Here is a 20,415-nt window from a genome sequence, read left to right on the forward strand (position 1 = left end):
CCTAGGAAACTTGGTGTCTAACACAGTGCAGACGCCTCAGCAGGTGTTAGGATCCCTAGGCAACAGTAAAAAACATGGCATCTGCACATCTTCAGGACAGGTATTTCTCTTTCTGTTATTTTGGATCAATGGCTACTTGATTCTGTGTTTGCAAAGTCCACAGATTTGGAGGACCAGCGATAAATAAGTTGTCTGTGTAATTTGTAGAGCCTTTTGCCTAACTGTATTTCTCTACTTACGCTATTTTTTTAAATATAATGGAAAAGATGTGTGTATGTCATGATATCTTGATGGATAGACACATTGGGAAGAAGACATATCCTCATTTACTTTCTAGAAAGTTCTAGACAGTGGTAGCCTTTTTTTTTTTTAATGTGTGAGGCCCACATGTAAATGGATATTTCTTTTCCTTTGTTTAGTACCTCTTAGTAGCTGCTGCATAGTCTCTCACAGAAAAATGGGATCAGTAAAGGGACCATAGGCTCTTAAAGATCCAGTAAAAGGAGGCACCATCCAGAAGAACAGGCAGCATGTCTAATAGGTTCTTGAGTGAGCCCCCCAGTAGAATGTACAATGGTAAGAGCTCAGCTCCAAGCAGTGGTTTCAGTCCAAGGCCATGCGGGACTGCCCAAAGCCAATGAGCCTGGAGTGTCCTTTGTGCAGAGACTAGGAACAGCTTTTGCAGGCCTGCTCTTCTGCTTCATGTCCCATGCTGTGCTACATTCTGCAGTGGTGCTTAGTGAGGCTGGCTAAGCAGTTATCAGTTTAGCTCTGGGGCACTCTGTCAGCCCTGCTGGATGGACAGTCCCCTGAGCCCACTTCCTGAACAGACGAGACAACCTGCTGTTTTCTCCTTGTCTCTTATCGCCCCGTGTCATTAAAGGAGAGGCCTGGAGGTTGACTTCAATCTCTGCTATTCTAAAGCAGTCCGGGGAGGAGAGGGAAATGCCAGCCTCCTCGTTGTACTGCTCTGAGGTTAGCTCTCTCCTTGGGTAGGATTAAACCCTGGGTAAAGTCCAGCATGTGAGAGCTAGAACTACAGGGGCCGTCCAGAAGAGCATTGCAGGCTGGAGGAGTGGGGGGCGGGGGAGTGGGGGACTCCTCAGGCTTCCTTCTCCCCTTTCCTCCAGCCTCCCTCCCTGCCTGTCTAGAGTCTTGATTGGGATGTGCAATACAACTTCAAAGGCTTCCCAGAGGTTCTGTTGTTTTGTTTTGTTTTTAGCAGTTCTATGTTTCCCAAGAGAAGTTTTACCCTAGGAGGGAAGCTTGCCTCCTCACTCTATTAGCATAAAGTCAGATCAAGGACCTAACTCATTGGCATTCTTCTATTCCCTTGGAACCTAAGCTAGTCTTCAATTTCACTTTTCTAAGAAAAGCAGGAAGGGAAAATGAGTATTTTTGTGCCACTCAGAGCCCCATGTCTTAAATTCCTGAAGATGTTTAGCCAAGGTTTCCATCGTGCTAGGTTTTCCTTAGTCACACCCCTGTCTATGCACCTTCTTGTCTGTAGCACTCAAACATCAGTCTTTCAATATGTACATTGGAAATTTCTGCCAAGAGCCCTTATGTTCTTCAAGTCTCTCTGCCCCTCCAGATGTTCCTTCAAACCTTACCACAAACCTGCCGAGGAAACCCAATCCAACTTGTAATTCAGTCTAAATGTTATAATTTCCCCAAATCAAACTTAGAGGAAGGGGAAAAAAAGAAGTGAGGGTGTGAGCTTGGAGTCATCCTGCGTGATCCAGTTTAGTGTACCGAAGGGACTTAATGTGTATAAGAACAATCAAAATCACATTAGGAGAAGAAAAGTAACCTGTGTGGTTGAAATGTGTCTCGTTATCTCGACAGCAATGCACAGGGAGCCCAGAGATCTTCACAAAAGTGGCCTCTAATTAGAGGAGACAATAATGGCAGGGTAAACCCTCCTTTGCTGGATTGTGTTAACTGCTGTGGGCTCAGGAACTGGCCTAATGACTTCCCCGGGACTTGGTCTGGCGCTTTATCTATCCACTCTAGCAAGACTAAGGGCCAGGAAAGCCTGAGATTTTGTTGCAACAAAGCACACCCTTCTCTCAGGCTGATGCCTGCATCTCCAGTGTGGTGAAAGCCACTATGTCTGGGTGATCCGGCTGCAGGTCAACTCTTAGGGGCAAAGGAGCTGGGATCTGCGGCAGAGAGCTGTCTGCAGTGTTCCCGTTCCTCAGGCTGTTTAGCTGCTGTAAAGTGCTTAGTTAAGCCTAATTGAATCTGACAATAATAAATTACATATTGAAACGGTATAGTTCTCCTAAGGAATAACAGTGAAAATGGCCACCAGAAGCCAGATTTAGGAAATGTCATATTCACATTAAAATGCTTAGAATTTTTTTAGACCTTCGTTGCCTGTTTTTTTTTTTTTTGTTTTTTGTTTGTTCAGAAAAACTCCAGACCACCCAGTTCATGAAGTTCTTTCTAGAAATCCTATAGAAACTCTACATAAAATCATTACTTTAATTCCAGTGTTGCCTCCGTTGTCATGGTGGCTATAAGCCTGTGAAGAACCAAATAATTCAAAATGTAGAGCAGTATACATAAACTCATTCTTTTCACTTGTCATTAGGAGCTGCTTGGCCCTGTTGGAGGAGTTTTGTGGAAGTTCAAATGTCTTAAAAGACTTACACATAAAAGGAGTGCCTTTCACCCCACAGCCGTGTGTGTGAGCATAGCAGCTCTGGGCTTCCCTGTAGGAGTCCAGCTCCCAACCCTGACTTCGCTGCAGGTCAGAGGAAATGATGTTTAAAGGAGCATTTCCTTTCTGCCCTCCTGTCCAGCACCGTGTGCCTTCACATGTGGCCCTTACCATGCCACCCCTGAAGTGTGCCTAAGCCAGGATTCTTGCGAACGGAACAAACTGTTGGCCAGATCCCATGGTAGAAAATAAGACCTTTCTTTTCTTTCCCTTTCTATTTATTTTATTTCATTAATTTATTTATTTTTGTGAGACAGGGTTTCTCTGTGTAGCTCTGGCTGGCCGGGAACTCTATTCTGTAGATCAGAGATCCGCCTGCCTCTGCCTCAGAGTGCTGGGATTAAAGACATGCAGCACAGCACACACACACACACACACACACACACACACACACACACACACACCCTTAGTAAGTTGTTTCCCTGAGGACAGTGATGCACAAAGCTCACTGGGTTGATAGGGTGGGAAACTCAATGGTAGAGCACTTGCCTAACAGGGACAGAAACATTTTGACTAGCCCATGTGTTGACTTGGTGGCCGCTGGCAAGAAGAGCCACTGTTTGTTCTGAGAGGACCACATGCTCTCCCCTCCCAAGGCCTCTTGATCAAATTAGCTTTCAGGGAGACAGAGCTTTGGCAGAAGGCTAACAAAGCTCCTAGGCTGCAGCCTAAGAGAGGGCTCAAAACTAAATTGGGAAGTTTAGCTGGGCCTGTCTCTGGTTTCAATGAAATACTTTTACAGTGTATTTAGTAGTGTCTGTTGCTAAGCTTTTGAAAACCATTTTTCTTTTTTCTTAATTGTAGTTGCCTGGTTGTTTTTATATTATGAGCTACTTGTAGAAAAATACAGGAAACATAATTACAATACAAAGCTCCCTTTCCCAAGCCTACTGAGATCATTTGAAACCAAACTGAGTTTTAGGGCTTTTTTTAACTGTATGTTCACAGCCATGAATTGTATCCATGCTGTGCTGGTTGATTTGCAGCCAGTGGTATGTGATTCAACAGTAACCATGCTCTCCTAAAGCTGCTGTAGGATTGAGAGAGGGGCAGGCGGACATTGCTTCATGACTCCAAGCTACACAGCTTCCTCTGGGGAAGAAGAAGGAATATCTTGTGTGGCTCCTCCACTAAAAGAGAAGCATTGTAAAAGTATATACAAGTTTATTTAGGGAGAGTAAAGAGAAATAAATTACTTGGTTTGTTTTTCCACTTACATTGGCAGCTCCAGGTAGCACTGTGCTAAAAATGTTAATTACTAATTCTTGTATCCTACCTTTCCTGGGGAGTCTGGAAATGGGCTTTTAGGCCAGCAGAAATAACTTGCTTCACTTTGGTTAACACTCTGGGGAGGAAGTGGGTACTTCAACATATTGTGAAATGCAGAGCCTTTGGGAATTTGATTTATTCAAGCCTAAAAAGCAATGATGGATGACTGAGAATGAGAGTCCCTGAATGTCCTCTCCTAGAGTAAAGACTCAGGCAGGGAAATGGAATCCAGACTGTCACTCAGAGTCCACTTGTTATCTAATAGTGTGCAGCTAAAATGGAGTATCTTCATGGAGTACTTACCACTATAAAATCTCCTTCTTCCTCCTGCTTTCCCAGTCAGTCCCTGGTTGTCTTGCCTCTCCGCACGTGCACCCGTGGATGCCCTCATATGATAGACCTAAGGGCTTTCTCTGTCTGTCCCTGCCTCCCGCCTTTCCTTCTTCTCTTCCCTCCAAACTCATCTTGAAATCCCCATCTGTCTTGAGATCTGCAATAAAGAACTGTGTGAGAGTGGAGACAGGATTTCCATCTCTACCCTTTCTTGTATGTGGCCTTTCTTCCTTCCAAGGGAGCCTCTTGAATGAACAAAAGTGAATTTCTCTTGCTAGATTATCCAGGAAACTCGAGTACATTCGTGTTTCCCTCCCCATAAAGTCAGAACTGAGCAAGCAGACCAGGAGGCTTTATATGTTGGGAAGGCCCAGTCCTGAGCTGAGACAGTGGTCAGCAGTCTCCTCTGAAAGTCAACCTTGAAGGAGCAGCTGGAGGTGAGAGGAGCTAGAGAAAGAGCCTGGGGCCGACCAGAGGTACATGGTCTCAGAGGCACAGTGTTTGAGAATGAGATTTGCGTGTTCGTCCCATGAGTCGAGAAAGAAAATCACCATTTTCTAAGGAAGAAAGAGAAAAGTAGATTATAACAGATCCTCTATTGTGGTGGCGAAATGGAAGTTTCTGTTTAGGAGCTTGTGGGTGCACTGCTGGCTGGCAGAAAACTGTCTTCGCCTTAGCAAAGCTGGAGCTGTGAGGCTCTGCTCGGCAAGCTCCTTCCCTGGCCTGCCTGCCTGCCCGCCTGGGCTGTCCCAAAAGCCAGAGACCGGAGGTGGGGTTTTTGCTGACTTGGAATCCAGGAGACTCAGGACCTGGCAAAGGCAGTATACTTAAGGCCAGACCTGGAGGAAGGTGGGTTCTAGGGACCGGACCCAGCAGAATGGCCTTTCTTAGTGAACTTAGTCTCTTGGACATTCAGGCATGATTTACCCCTGGTCTTTGCCGAGAAGTGCAGTAATTCGAAACAGTTTTCCCAGTAGCTCTCCAGACAACTTAATATCTTAAAAAAACAAAACAAACAAGCAAAAAAACCCCAAAACAAAAAACAAACAAAAAAACCAAAAACCCAAAACAAAAAGAAAAAAAAAAAAATACCATGCCATCAGAGTCACTAGGACAAGGTAGGGCTAGGGGGTGGGCAGGAGTTGGAGATGGCTCACTCACTCCCAAAGTCCTGCTTCAACTGGACCTTCCGTACCTGATGAGACAGATTGGGAAAGGGGTCGCAGCAGAGCGCCCGCAAGCACAACTCATCTGCCCTGTCTCCGCAGGACTTTCTGCAGGGAGACTGCTCCAAGGCGAAGCAGAAACTGAACTGGGAACCCCGCGTTGCCTTTGATGTAAGTTGTGTCTCTTTTAGCTGTGAGCCCTTGCTGGCGGGCTGTGGTCAGGCAGGAGACTTTTCAGGGCCCTGGGAGGAGGTGTTGCTGGAGAGGGTGGCAGAAACTCCGCCCTCACCACCCACCCTGAATCTTGGGTCATAGGAGCTGGTGAAGGAGATGGTGCAGGCCGACGTGGAGCTCATGAGGACCAACCCCAATGCCTGAGCACCTCTGCAGAGATTCGCAAGGCATGGCCTACCATGCAGAGCCAGCGAACCAGAGTCCAGCCACTCCTGCGACCATCGACCCTCGACCCTCGACCTCCTGTGTTGTCCCCACAGCCAAGAGCTGGGCCACAGGTTTGTAGGCACCAGGACAGGACACTCCAGAGCTAAGGCTGCTTTTGCTTTTGTCGAAGGCCCCGCCCAATGAATGGTTTTGGGAAATCAAGAAGTTTTAATCACATACTCATTTTACTTGAAATTATGTCACTAGACAACTTAAATTTTGGAGTCTTGAGATTGTTTGTCTCTTTTCTTATTAAAAGATCTTTCTATGAACCAGCACTAACAGAGTTACTTGTGTATGTATTCTCCAGATTTTAATGTAGGCACTTTGTGGCCCCAAACAATAACAAAATCCACAGCTGGGAATGAAATATTTCTTGGTTCCTTTAGGAAAGCCCCTGTTGAGAAGACCCCTAGCCCGCGCTGCCCTCGGCAGAGCACCTGGCTAAGTCTGTCCTTGGACATACCTATCCCCTGCTGAATTGAAGCATTCATCCCCTGTTGGTCTCTGCTGATTTTAATTAGAACCACCAAGCACTCACCCTCTCAGAAAAAGGCTCATGAAACAGGCTAAAAGAAGAGACTTGGTGGTAAGTAAATATTGTTGGAACATTACATGTGAAAGCCCCTGGGCTACCCTAACCTAAGCCTCTTCTATGGTCTTTCGCACAATATTTATTTCCAACCTCTTCCCATTGGTACTAGGTCACTTTTTAAACTGAATTTTGACTCATTAATTCAATCCAATGCCTAATATATACCAGACATTATGCTGATGCTTCAACCACATCAACATGAATTAGAGGTTATGATAAAGAGACTTAGAACCCAGGACCCAGCTTCACTGAGTTTATCATTTAGGTGTTAGAATTATGACCACAGCCTGCATTCTTGAGCTGTGTACTGCGCAGCTGCAGGTGACACTAAGTGTACAGAACACCCCCAGAGAGCAAGCAAGGATCTATTTGCAGGTATACACTCTGGCATGAAATAGTATTTTGGCCCAGAACAAATTAGGTCAGGACTCTTCTCCCCCTCACTCCCCTTCCAAGCAAAATAAAATAAAACTTCAGCGAATGGCATTCCAATCTTTGCACATGCATGAGACTGAGGGCGAACTATTTCCGAATGTCTTCACAGGCAGGTTTATGATCTGGGGGAGGACTAGGGCTCCAGGGCTGGTGCAGAGAGGGCTCTTTGTGAAGCTCTCTATGCTGTGAGAGCATGCTGGCTGGGGCAGCCTCAGCCCCCATGGAGCAGAAGTAGGGCAGCCAGGCTGGCCCACCCGGTTCTCAGAAGCCACCCCAAGAAGAGCCTGCTGTTTCTATTCCCAAATGGGATGCTACTAATTGGAAGCAGATGGTCTCTGGGAGGTGGGGCTTGTAGGACTAGGGAGGCTGTGGGCCATACACACATGCACTATCACACATGGGCATGCATCGTCACCCACAACCTAAAACACACATCCACTCACATATACAGATTCACTCACAAACATGCTGTCTCACACACCATCACACGCAAATTTGTGCAAACATGCTCAGAAATCTACTGGCCCATCACACATACTCTCAAGTCTCATGGCTAAGCACATGTTCCTTGGCCTTGATGCACAAGCCTTCCTCTGACCACCTAAGTCCCTCATTCAACACCCAGGAAAAGCCATTCCAAAGACCTGCAGGCCTGCAGTGTTTAATTCAATGTTTTGTGGCTTTCTAGCCCAAAGCCATAATGAGCTCCTTAGGGTGGACCAGGAGAAATCCTGGGCAGGAAGAAGGTCTGTGTGACTCCAGTGAAACTAAATGGGCATGAGCATAGATTTCTGACAGAAGAAATGTTTTTCATGGCAACCAAGTCACTATTCATACCCTCTCAAACACTGTTGGGGCTCCTTTGGGTTCTTGACGGTGTGTGTTTAAAAGGAGAAAAACAGCATTTGCACTCCAGAATTTAACTTTCTGGGCTGAAAGAATTTCATGTAGGCATCTTCAAGACCTAATAAAAGGGGTTCCTCCCTCTTATCTTAATTTCAGTGATTTCTGTGTGTCCTTCACACTGCCCGCCCACCCCGCTCTGCAAGCATTGGGTATATCCTTTAGGTACTAGAACACCTCTCCAAGCTTGATACTGTTGCAAAAACTAAGAGAGTTAAGTTATTAGTACTCTCGGTTATGCCAGAGGTAAGTCTACATTTGTTCTTCAGAGAAAGGTCAAGGGCTTGGGGACTAGGGCACCACTGGTTTAGTAGCCTTCAGACCTGCCTAGGTTATATCTGCCCTTTGTCTCATTCTGAAACAGTGAGCTGGGCCTGTCAGCTTCTGCAGCTGTCCAGGGAACAGGCAGGGTTGGGACTGCCAATCTGAAGGAAAGGTTGGGAAAGCTGTATTCCCATGGGAGAAGAACCAGAAGGGCACTTCAGTGAAGGGAAGGTGTGAGGTGAGGGCCACAGCCAGCAGAATTGCCCTGGGCTTCTTTTCATTGCCTGTAATCACCTTCACCAAAGCCAGTCTCAGAAGCCCGCGGAGAAGCTGTCAGGTGACGGGCTCCACATGAATGCCGTCTTCTCTGGGTTGTTCGAGCTGGCCCGGGAAGCAGTTCTGTAAACTTTCATTTTAAAACAATTCCCCGGGTACGGGGGATACGCCTGTGTGGAAGGCTTGTCTAGCAGGTAGGCTGCGGATTTATACGTGGCACCACTAAAGAAATAAAAGACCTTAAATATATCATTTAAAAACAACTTTTAGGTCCCACCACAACAGGGGAAAAAGGCCTTCAGGCACCTTCTTCATATTTGGGAGTTAAAACCGGGCAGTCTGTTTAGTTGTGTTCCAGTTAGTCCAACTTGACTTCCTTCGTGTCTTCAGGATCTTTGCTGCAGCCTTAACTACTCAGCAGGCAGCAGGGGTGGAGAGAGCTTCCACCCGGGTTTGACACCAAGATTGTGTGCTCCTGTGTGCTTGTCTTACAAGAGATCAACATGTCCCAATATGGCATCCGTACCTCCAAAAATTAGAGGTTTTCCTCATCGAGAGCACTGAAAAGTTTCACAAGTAGCAATAACATCTGAGACACACTGCAGTTCTGGAAGCTAGGCCACCTCCACAGCCCTGCCTTCCCACGGTCCACAGTGTCTTCCAAGAGCACTGGAGACGAAGCCTTGAGGTCCCCTGCTCCCCTAGGCCGCCCACATACTCATCTGGGCTACATGGAACAAGCATTCAGGGGGTGTGCCTGGCTATGGCCACTGGACCCTGAAGCCTTTGGCTGTCCTTACAGGGCGATGCTCTGCCCTTCCCTCCCCACCCCACCCTACAGGTTCTTCCCTCCAAATGTATTCAGAGTGGACTCTCTCCCAGAGAGCCAGGAACTTTGCAAGGTCCCACCCCACCCGCCCTCACTCAAGTCCTTTCCTCTCCTCCACCAAAGGGTCTGCTCTGGGCACACAACCTTATCTCTCAGCCTGACCCCTTGCCCTGAGGCCTAATCCCCAAATGCCCATCTTCCAAGGTCAAGGGGTCATACACTGCCAGCCAATGCACAGTCCCAGCTGCCCCTCTGGCTTCTGAATTCTGGGGGCCAAGGCGCTAGAGTATACAAGGGCTGGTGCACACCCATCTGTTCGCAGGTGGAGAACTGAGGCCTGCTGGTGCCCAAGGCTGGTCCTCTGCCGACCACCTCAGCTCACTGAGGTTCTGAGTCTCTTGGTTTCCTAGCTGTGACCTTGGAGGGGGACGAGGCCCGCAGCACTGGGTCTTCCAACCAAAGGTTCCCAGGGAGGCACCTGTCCAACCTCACCCACCACCCACCTTCCAACTCCACAGCCCCAGACCCAGCAGAGGAGAGGTAGTGAGGAGAAACACTCTCCTTCAGAAGAAACGAGCCCTGACTGCTAAAATATTGCCCTGTCCTGGACACTGGAGAGAACCACAGCCTCCCGGTCGGTCGGGGCGAAGGCACAAAAGCTGGGAGGCTTGGGAAGTCAACTGAAAACCGAGCAAGGCTCCACAAGACTGCTCCAAGGGAGGCACTGGGCCCAGACTGACCAGAGAGGAAGCAGCGCAGCCCGAGGTCGGACTGCAGTGGCGGGCCATGGGCGAGGGAATGAATGTATATTTGGAAGGGGTCAGGACCTCGACTGGAGTCTGGCTTTTTATGGCGAGGAAGCTGACTGGGAAGGGCCTTCTGGCTTTCCTGTTGTGCCACTTTATCCCCCGCCCCCGTCCCTCCTGGCAGCGCTGCTTTGCAGAGCATGGTCGCCCCAGAGATGGGGGAGGCCTTTTCCCTGGCGTCCAGGTCTGCGACCAGGGACCGCAGGGTAGAGACTGTGTTCAGAGCCGGTAGGGCCTACCCTGGAACCAGCAGACAAATACAGGAAATGCCACACTCTCCCACTGTCACCAAATACATTTGCTGTAAATCACTTTCCTGCACCTCCCAGATAGTCTGGATGCTGAGCGTGATTGGGTCAAGGAGGCGGCGCGCAAGAGAGCCCTTTTGGGGTCCAGGGACTTTCAATATTGGACTTTTCTCAGAAAATCTAGTACCCATGCTGTCCTTTGCAAGACGTGCTTCTCCCCAAGGCTGTCTGCAGGACTCGTAAGAGGAAGGGTTGGCTGCTGTGCGCCTCTCTTGCCGTTACTAGTGTCCTGTTAGATCGTACAATAAACTCGTCTTTAGAAGGCATCAGGGAAACCTCTGGCTCCTGGGCCACTGCTGCCCTGTGCCTTCTGGGGACGCCAGAAAATCTCCCAGGCGGGACTGAGCCTAACTTTGGGAACTGCTGCTCATACTGGCCTCCCTCCCGGGGCAGGCTTGCCAAGGCTCCTCCGAGCAGCTTGCCGCGCTGATTTTGCCCAACTCAGAGGTCAGTTTTCACCGCTCCTCTACCAGCAGATTTTTAAAGAATGCGATCGCCACACTGAAACTTGTACCATATCCTTGATGGTTTGCGGCCATTAAGGATCCGTGCACGGCAGGGGAACAACAATCCGGATTTGTTTTGTTTTGTTGTTTGTTTGCTTTTGTTTTGTTTTGATAATGACAGAAATTCGGAGGTCTTGAGAGTTACAGGCACACTAAACCTGTTGACTTTTCTGCATTTACCCTAGGTAGAAAATGGGAGCGTCTCTCTTTCTCTCCGTTTAAATCATTCCCAAAGCCCTCTAAATACTTCCATTTCCCAAACTCAAATTCCCGGGAACAAAGACACTCCCTTCAGTCTTCTAGGCTTCTTTAGAACACCAGGCCTTCACTGTCCAGCCCTGACTAGCCACCCACTGCTGATCTTGAGCTCACAAATTGCTCTTCCCGTGCCCACTCAGGTAAGTGACTCTATGTTCACTTAACGGCAAAAGACCGGCTTGCTGACAGTCCCCTTCGAAGGAGCCCCCTACAGAGGCAGCTGGAAGAAGTTGGAAAGACTATGCCAAATGAAGCACTACCAGTCCATCTCCAGACACTAAGGCCCTTGGGCAGTGTAGAGCAAAGAGATGCTCTTTGGGAGAAGACAGAAAGAGGCTATAACGAGAGCATAGAACCTCCAGAAGAACCCCAATGACCTTTTGAGTCACTCTCCAACCCAGGCCCAGCGATCCTGAGCTGGAAACAATGCCAGGCCCAATCTCTCAAGCCGCAGCACAAGACCTCCCCTCTTAGGGACAGCTCCAGCCCTCATGTATGTGGAAGGAAATTCCAGACCCTACTGCATTGCCTATAATACGCTCAATATGCTACAAATTTAAAACCAGTGAAGGAAAAAAATCAAGTAAACAACAAAAAACTAATATAAAACAGAGTTTCTTTGGAAGCAAGGTAAAATGGAAGAGGAGGCAATAAGGGTCTGAAGTTGAGCTCTCTGTGCCTTATTTTGGTTTCCAATAAGATGGACATGGTACATTTTGCTCAATTTTCCACCCCTAATCACGTTGAGAACCTCGGATGCGTTTGGGAGCTGGAAGTCATTTAATTGGGTATTGTTCCTTTCTCAACCTGACTCGGAAACAGCACCTGCCCATCCTGCTCTCCTCTGGCCCCAGCTCTATCCCATACCTGGACATTAACTAGGGTCATAACCAGCCCATCCCCCTGGAAGTCTTAGTGAGCAATGGGGCCACCCGGGATGGTGAAGGCTGAGAGTGGAGGCATCACATCCAGAGACCCTTCGGGGAGCCAGCGATTTTCAGTTCGGAAAGAGGAAGGATGGGATAGACTGACAAAAGGATAGTGACGTATAGAAGAGAAGGCGTTGAAATAAAGGGGTGAGGAATTCAGGCCAGACAAGTTCCAGCTGTAATTGCAGAGCCTCCATAGCAAGGAAAACTGTTGGCCAGGGGTGGGGGGCGGGGGCTTGGGGCCATAGTATCAACCCAGAGAGAGGAATCCAGGGCAGTAGGATTTCTGAAGCTGGCAATTGGTCCCTCTGGCAAATTTCTGTGGGTTTCCCTTCCTGCCAAGTGTCCACTATCTGAATAGATCAGATTTCACTTGCTTAGGGCCTTGAGCTTCTGGAACCCTCTTCTCTGCCCCTGGTCCTCCAGCAGTGGGATGAGGCCTCTGGCATGTCCCTTGGTCCCTTCCTCCCCAAGCCCCAATCTCTCTGACTGGCTCCACCACATCACAGTCTGTCCTGCCTAGCCAGCTTTATTACTTAGCTATCATCAATCTTACCCCTAACAGGCTATTTGTTTATACACTGGTGGGAAAAGCTAATGGCTTCATGAACCAGTCATGAGAGAGTAGACGGGAGTTAAAAATGAAGGCCCTATAATTCCACGCAGTATCCCATGGTGGGGGTTTTAGAGTATGGACCCAAAGGCTCTTCTCAATAATTCAAGAGGTGGGGAAGGGGAAAGAGAGAACCTGTTCTACCAACTATTCTTTCTTGGATGCCTCTGACAGCCTCAGAGGACCTGGTGTGTGTACCTACAGCCTGGTGAGTAAAGTTGTCTCTTGGCCTTCCAGGGCTGCCTGGCCAGGTGGCCTGAACCAGCAGAGTTTGGGGCCTCAGGGTTTTATACCACTTTGAACAAAACATATGGCCCTTTTCCCTAAAGACAGAGAATCCCAGTAACCAGGGTGGGAGGGGGAAAAAGGTGCCTTGTTCTTCACCTTTCAAAGTTAAGGAAGCCCAAAAGGGCTGCAAGACACTCTAGTGGCAGAAGGCAGCTAAGAGCTCACGGAGGGAGGACGAGCACAATCGAGCCGGATAACTCTGCAAGCATCTATTATCAATGACACAAACTGTGTGGAATGATAAATTGTAAAATGCATGGTTGTTTGCATGCAGCCTGTTGAAAAGGGCCTGTTAACTACACTATCTTGGAAAACAGCACGTGTTCCTACCACATGTAGGATGCCAAATGCAAGATTTTACATGGCACATACCACGCTGGCATTTGCCTATGAGTTGCTAAGAAAATAAATGTGCTCTGCTTCTCCTTTTGAGACAAAATACTAGCCTAACGATTTCTACAGAGACAATTTACAAAATGAGCGGACTCATTTTATCACCTGGGTCCTGCATGTCACCAAAAGGCTAATTTCCAAATGCGCTGGCTATCTGTTAACTATCAAGCAGTTTTTTTCTAACAAGATTTACAGAAAAACTGCAAACCAATCATACAAGCCACTAAGGAATAAGTAATTTTAGGTCAAAAAACAAAAGGATGGAAGAAATAGTTTCTTTCTCTTAAATAAGAGATGAGGGTCTGAAAGCAAGTGTATAAATAATAGAAAACATCACACATGCATTTTTTAAAAAATCACGAGTAGGTCCTTCATCTGGCACATGACTCAGAACTACTATGGAGGCAACGCTTGCATTAATAACAATGTGTGTATACTACAAACACCTTCCTAGACATACACATCTTCCATTCTTAATTTTTCAAACATCCAAACAGAAGAGGAAGCTCTCCTCCAGGCATACAGAAACATCCGAGGAGCTGCGAGGGGCTGGAGCCACAAGCTCACACTAGAAACCTGCTCCTCCAGCTGCCTGACCCCGAAAAGGAAGAGCAAGGGGCACCCACAGAACACCACTCCTAGGAGGTAGACCCTCTTTCCCTCACTGCACCCCCGTACAGCTGCAAGGGCCACAAAGCTCAGGGACAGCCAAGTTTTCCTTTGGTCGCCTGGGCCTGCCGGGACCGGGCTAGCTGCGGCCTAGACGCCTAGACGTCTTCAGGGCCGCAAGGCCTAGGCGGTGTAGATGCCAAGGGTCGCGGGCTCTTAGACCCGAACTTACCGAACCCCCGCACATCCTCAGACGTCTGTAGCTCAAGTAATTCAAGTAATTCGTGTCCCTGCCACACTCTGCACTAGGTCACAGCGTGCGGACAAGGCCGCCTATTGCAGATCGCTGCGGCGGGACGTAGCTGGTCAACGCAACTGGGCTCATGTGCCTGCCTGCCGAGGCTGCGGGACACGCTGACACCCGTGAGCAATGAAGTGCCTGTGACCTTTCCACCCGCTCTGGGCTCCTAAACACACGTGTGTCTCCAAAACAAAGGCAGCGAGCGAGGAGGAAACAGGAGCGGCGAGGCCGCGCGCGCCAGCCACAGCCGCGGGGCGAGGAAGGAGCGGGCGCTGCCGGTACCCGGCGCCGAGGCCCTCGAGGCACTGTCCCGCCCCCGCGACCCCGGTCCCCGGCCGCCCCGCGCTGCAGCCCCCGACCTCCTCTGGGCGCAGTCTTCTGGGCACCCTGACCCCACTGTGATTGACCCATCCAACGCCAGCGGGGGTAGGGGGCTCTCCCTTGACGCTATTTGCCCCGCAGACTACTTATTTCGGGAAGAGGCCGCCAAGACGCGAGCGGGAACCCGAGGGCGGCGGCGGCGGGGCGGGGGCGCGCGGGGGAGGAGGAAGCCGCTGCGAACGCAAACAGAAGCCGGCCGCCGCAGCGGGTAATTACAGCTCATTAGCTCAGGAGCCTTCCCGGCCCCGAGCGGCGTCCTGGAGGCCGGCGTCGGGGCTGGACGCCACTCCGAAATGCACGGCCGCCCGGAGGGGCCCACAGGGAAAGCCGGAGGCCGATCGCGGGTCTCCACTCACCACCCCCAGTCCAAACGGATGAAATGGACATCCTGAGAACCGTCCTGCTTTCTCCGGTCCGGCCTTGGGTCGCTCAACCAAGGGGACAGGACCATCACCTGCTCGGGTCCCCCGCAGGCCTAGACAACCCAGCTCAGGGTGTATAATTCCCAGCTCCACGCTGGACTCCCCAAAGTAGAGTTGGGCTCCAACTCCTAGAGATTTGTAAACAGGCTCTACCTTCTTCTCTTCTTACCCCATCCCCTGAAAGGGGTAACCTGAGGAGGAGGGGGGCGGCCGAGGCACTCAAGGCTAGGACAGCCCAGAAAACACTTAAAGCAGCAGCGAGGCCAGCCCCAGCCGGCCTGCCGAGGAGACACCCTGCCAGCGTCACAGCGAGCTTCCCTGGCTATTAGGTTACCGCTCTGAGCGGCGGGAACCGAGAGAATCAGAGGCCACGTAAGGCAGTTTTTGACTGAAATTAGAGTGTATTTATTTGCAGCAATCCTTTAACAATGATCAAATTTTGACAACAAGCAACAGCAATTACTGCTTAAGTGTTGCCTCTAGATAGGAGCGGCAGATAGGAACCTGCTTTATCTTGAAAACAAACTGAAGGCCTGAATGTCTGTAATCAAACCGCCATCTCCCCAAGTCTGATTGACAGGGCAGATCACCCTAAGATAATGAATTTATTACATTTCCTGGGTTATTTACAAAAGGAGGGGGAGGGCCAGTCCGGATTGCCCCCTAGGTTTAACTGTAAATTAACAAGAAAAATTGGTTTGAAAAGAAACCACCCTAGACTAATGTTCTTTCTGCCTTCTTACTCTTCCTTCTGGTTATTGCTGTAAATGTTCAAAAATAATTGTTCTAAAAACATATCTTCTAAAAAGTTTCCCCAGGATTAAATATCCATTTCCAACCCACAGCATATTTATATTAAATCCTTCTGTGTGGTACATGAAGAATTGTAACTGTGGGTGAGTTATATACATACATTTAAAAACTAGTTTATTTTTCCTCTTACAAAGGAATGAATTAATAGAAAAAAATCTATTCTGCATCTGGCTCACAGGTATGTATAATACTCATTGCAATCTATGTGGGACATGAAAGCCAATACTTATCTGTGAGTATCTTGAGGCATCTCTGCACACAGGTACCACTGTGCTAACAATGCTGCTGATTCATGGGCTTAAAAATTGCCAAATCATGTTTTGTAGTTACTGAGGAAAAGTATTTGTTCATATGCCAACTCAGATCTGTTTAGGAAATTATCTGTTTAATAGCCATAAAGCAAGCTGACTATATAGTACACTTGCAGAAAATGCTGTAGGGGAAAAAAAACTTCTAAACAATAAAAAAAATGCTTTCAGCGAAATTTGACATGAACTAGAGGAGGTTTTCTCCACATTTCAGAGATCTGGCAGAGAACAGAGAACTCTACAATTTCTGCTCTGAAATCCTTTCTTTATATTAAAGCTGTATGAAAGTATCCAGGCATATAGGTCTTATTCAAACTGAATGGCAATTTATTTATAAACAAACAATGGATATGATCAACAAAAAGAAAAGGATGAAAGAATGAGATTAATACAGTTTCCCTTTTTATAACGAGAGAAAAGGCACATTTTAAAGTTTCAGGCAATTTAACTTTAAAAGCTTTTGGAACACTTTCTTGGTGTTTGGTCCGTAACATCCAACTACAAATTAAAAATAAATTACTATGTTGCAATTTACATTTAAAAACAAGTCCATGAATAAAAAGAAAGCGATTTTCATAAACAGGGACTTTCCCCTTCTTTCGACATAGGATAAAATATTATCTTACAGGTGAGAGGCAAGGCAGAGGGACAAGACGAAGGAGCAGGGAAGTCTCTGAACGCAAGAGGAAACTTACGTGGTATCTGCAGTAAACTGACCTTTAATAAACCATGGTTTTGCTGTCTGTACAAAATAGTTTACCGTTTTGCTTACTTAGATAAGGCAAAGTGAATGAGGCTCTGCGTTAATCTTTTAGGAAAATAGGTTTTCTTTGAGCTAGTGCTGGTGAGTTGAATTTCGGGAGAGATTCTGTTCGCTGGTGTGATGAATTTTCTCAAGTTTTAAAATTTGTATGTTTTTAGTTTCGATTTTGCATTGCTGGGTTCTTTTACTGTTCCTGCTCTGGGGTTCCATTCCGTTCGGCTCTGAGAGTTCCGGGGATGGGGGTCAGAATTTGCTACAGTCATAGACGAAAGCCCCCGACGTGCGGTACAGAGACTGGCTGGCAGGAAAAGCCATCTGACAGCTACTATTCCCATTCACCGGAGAGTTGTTCAACCCTATCCGCTGCGACTCGAACATCTCCCGCACCGAGTGGAAGTTCTGCTGCTGCCCAGGATAGCCCGCGGCCGCCGCGGCCGCCGCTGCGCTCGCCAAATGGCCCAGGTCTCCACCTGCCTGGTTCAGGTACCACGAGGTGAGCCGGCCTTGGTGGGCCGCTGGATGGTGGCTGGCCTCCTGGCCGCCCCCTCCGTGACTCAGGGACGAAGTGCTGCTGCTGGTGACTGGGGGCAGCGAGTAGTCAGGCAGGGGGTCATCTACCGGCGCGCTGCCCGCGCCTCCGGGCGGGCCCTGCAAGTGGCCGCCGCGCTCGCCCGCCGCGTACAGGCTCATGGCCTGCAGGTTGCAGTGGTAGGTGCCTGCGCCCCCCGTGCCCCCTGCGCTGCCCCCGCCGCCGCCGCCGCCGCCTCCCGAGCTGCCCGCACTGGAGCTCTGGCTGCAGGGGGAGCTGTAGAGGGAGCTCTGGCCGGGCGAGTAGGCACCCAGCGCCAGCGGGGGCGCGATGCCGGCGCGCGAGGACGCGGCCGCCGAGGCCAGGAGGCCCGAGCCTAGCTCCGCGGCCGAGCCCTGGGGCGACCCCCGCAGCGACGTCATGATGTTGTCCACGCTGAAGCCCTGGCTGTGATGCGGCGGCGGCGCGGGCTGTGGAGGCGGCGCCGGTTCCGCAGTGTCCAGGCTGAGCGGCCGCGCCGACGGCAGGCTGCCCGGGGGGCTGCTCCCGCTCGACAGGCTGCTGCTGCTGCTGTCGGGGCTCTCGATTTTGGGCACCGTGGCGGCGGCGCCGCTGCCTAGGGCGGCAGCCGGGGACAGGGGCTGGGGCGGCGAGGGACACGTACCGTTCTCAGTCTTGATGTCCTGGATGCGCACGGGCGGCGGCTGCGGCCCGGGAGCGGAGCCCTCGGCCTGCTCCGGGGGCGCGGGCGCGGGCTGGCGGCCGGCCTGCGGCGGCGGCGGTTCCTGGAGGTGCAGCCGGCCCTTCTCCTCCTTGTCCTTCACCGCGTCCTTCTTCTTGAAGCGTCGCCGCCGCCGCAGGAAGCTGCCGTTCTCGAACATGTTGTAGGAGTCCGGGTCCAGCGTCCAGTAGCTGCCTTTGCCTGGCTTCTTGTCGTCGCGGGGCACCTTGACGAAGCACTCGTTGAGCGAGAGGTTGTGGCGGATGCTGTTCTGCCAGCCCTGTTTATTGTCCCGGTAGAAGGGGAAGCGGTCCATGATAAACTGGTAGATGCCATTCAGGGTGATCTTCTTGTCCGGGGCATTCTGGATGGCCATGGTGATAAGAGCGATGTAGCTGTAGGGCGGCTTCACCATGTCCTTGGGCTGCGGCTGCGGCGTGTAAGGCCCGTAGGCACGCGCCATGCTGCCCGGGTACTGTTCAGCGTGCGCGGGGTGCGAGTACACGCTCATAGGGGCCGGCATGGCGGTGTAGCCGCCCCCGGCCGCCGCCGCCGCCGCGCGGTAGTAGCTCTGCTCGCCGCCGAGGTAGGGCACCACTCCCAGGGAGTTGGGGCTGGACACGGAGTAGCGCGCCTGCATGGCCCCGGCTCGCCGCCGCCCGGCGCAGCCCGCTTGCCCCCCACCCTCGCTCGGGCCGGGCCGCGTCGCACCGGCCGCCGAGTCCGAGTCCGAGTCGTCCGAGTCCGGGCCGCGCCGAGCTGCTGCGGGCCCCGCCGGGCTGTGTCTGTCCCGGCCGCGACCGCCTCCTTGCGCCCGGGGCCGCTCGGCCTCTCCCAGCGCTCGCCTGGCGCCTCGCACCCCCCTCGGTTCCCGCGCGGGCAGCTAGGGAGGGTAGCTGCACAGGGAGGGGGCGGACAAGAAGCAGCTAGCCGCCTCGGAGAAACGCGCAGAGAAACTTCCAGGCGCAGTCAGGGCAAAAAAAGAGACAAAAGTTTAAAAAAAAAAAAAATCCAAAAAAACAAGAAGGCGCCCGGCTCGCCACACTGCTTGCGCCTTCCAGGAGACACTGCTCGGGGCTGCTGGCGAAGGCGGCCAAATAACCAGGGGCGGGGGCAGCGCGCCGGCCGCCTTCCCGGGCCCCCGCGTCACCTTTTCTCAGTCTCTTGCGCCGGCCGCTTAAGGAAGCATTGGGAAAACTTCTGAACTTTTGAGCATCCGTCACCCAGGCGAGGACTTTTTTACGCAGTTACATTTTTTTTCCGGGCAGCGGAGCCCCGCCCCGCCACGGAGGCGGCAGCCAATGGGAGGCGAGAGCCGCCTCTGAATGAGCCAGAGGCCGAGCCCTGCCGGCCCGCTCCTGGCGGCTGGAGGACCGCGGGGCTGACCACACGCGCGCCGGCTGCCCGGGCCCGGCGCCCGCGCCCCTGCCCGCAGCTCGCGATCGGTTCTCCCACCGCACCCACCCACTCACTGCCCAACACTGCCCCTCACTCCCTGCCGTTCTTGGGGACTCTCATTGTTCCCGCGGACTTTCAGGGTCCTTGCGGGCCCCAGAACCCTACTTGTGTCCACCGTTCCCAGGCCTCCACGGAGCCCTCGATTCTCCCCTGCACAGGATCTGCCTCAATCCTTAGCGTGTCTGGCTGTCTCCAGCGCCCGGGTTTCTCCGGCTTTGCCAGCCCTCCGCCTATCCCCTGGGCTCTCCTTTCCGAACATCCTTCCCCCTGCTATATCATCCATCACACCCACATCCCATCCCATCCGTTCTCCGCCGGCAGGTTCTCCAGTCGGGCTCTAGGTTAGGAAGGTTCAGTCACAGCCGCGGGGTTTCCAGTGAGGATGAAGATGGTATTTCCGTGCCTCACCCCACACCCTAGTCTCAGTAAGAGGAAGGGGTAGAAACCTCCTGAAACTTCAGACGTTTGTTAAGCTGATAGACTGTGTAGGCCACACTGAGGAGCCCGGAGTTCTTGGACGTTCCAGGGCTTAAAGGAGACGGAGAGTTCGGGCTACCACGACTCCAGAAAGTTTTCCCCGCAAACCACGCGCTGCCGCTCTGTCCTGCCCAGCACATTTTCGTTCAAAGGACCATTTAAGTTCAAAGGGCTCGGTGACATTAGTAGGCGCGTGATGATTAAAAAAAAAAAAAGAAAGAAAGAAAGAAAGAAAGAAAGAAAGAAAGAAAGAAAGAAAGAAAGAAAGAAAGAAAGAAAGAAAGAAAAAAGAA

At 50.9% G+C, this 20,415-nt stretch overlaps 2 protein-coding genes across 3 annotated transcripts in view; one reads left to right on the plus strand and one right to left on the minus strand.

Annotated features, from left to right (window-relative positions):
• Nucleotides 1–6,216, plus strand: part of Gmds (GDP-mannose 4,6-dehydratase) — a 547,719-nt gene extending 541,503 nt beyond the window's left edge. The window contains exons 11-12 of one of the 2 annotated variants that reach the window (XM_037205844.1): nt 5,599–5,667; nt 5,812–5,903. In XM_037205844.1, coding sequence (XP_037061739.1) covers nt 5,599–5,641 — 43 coding nt within the window. In that variant the 3' untranslated portion in view covers nt 5,642–5,667; nt 5,812–5,903. Of the gene's footprint in view, nt 1–5,598; nt 5,668–5,811 lie in introns of both variants that reach the window. The other variant, XM_028881187.2, reaches the window with a different exon arrangement.
• A 9,218-nt stretch (nt 6,217–15,434) lies between these two features.
• Foxc1 (forkhead box C1) lies at nt 15,435–19,531 on the minus strand. Its single transcript, XM_028881180.2, has one exon. The coding sequence runs from the start codon at nt 18,825–18,827 to the stop codon at nt 17,181–17,183; it is 1,647 nt and encodes a 548-aa protein (XP_028737013.1). The 5' UTR covers nt 18,828–19,531; the 3' UTR covers nt 15,435–17,180.
• Between the last annotated feature and the right edge of the window lie 884 nt (nt 19,532–20,415).

Source organism: Peromyscus leucopus, chromosome 5, assembly GCF_004664715.2.
Source record: "Peromyscus leucopus breed LL Stock chromosome 5, UCI_PerLeu_2.1, whole genome shotgun sequence".
NCBI lineage: Eukaryota > Metazoa > Chordata > Mammalia > Rodentia > Cricetidae > Peromyscus > Peromyscus leucopus.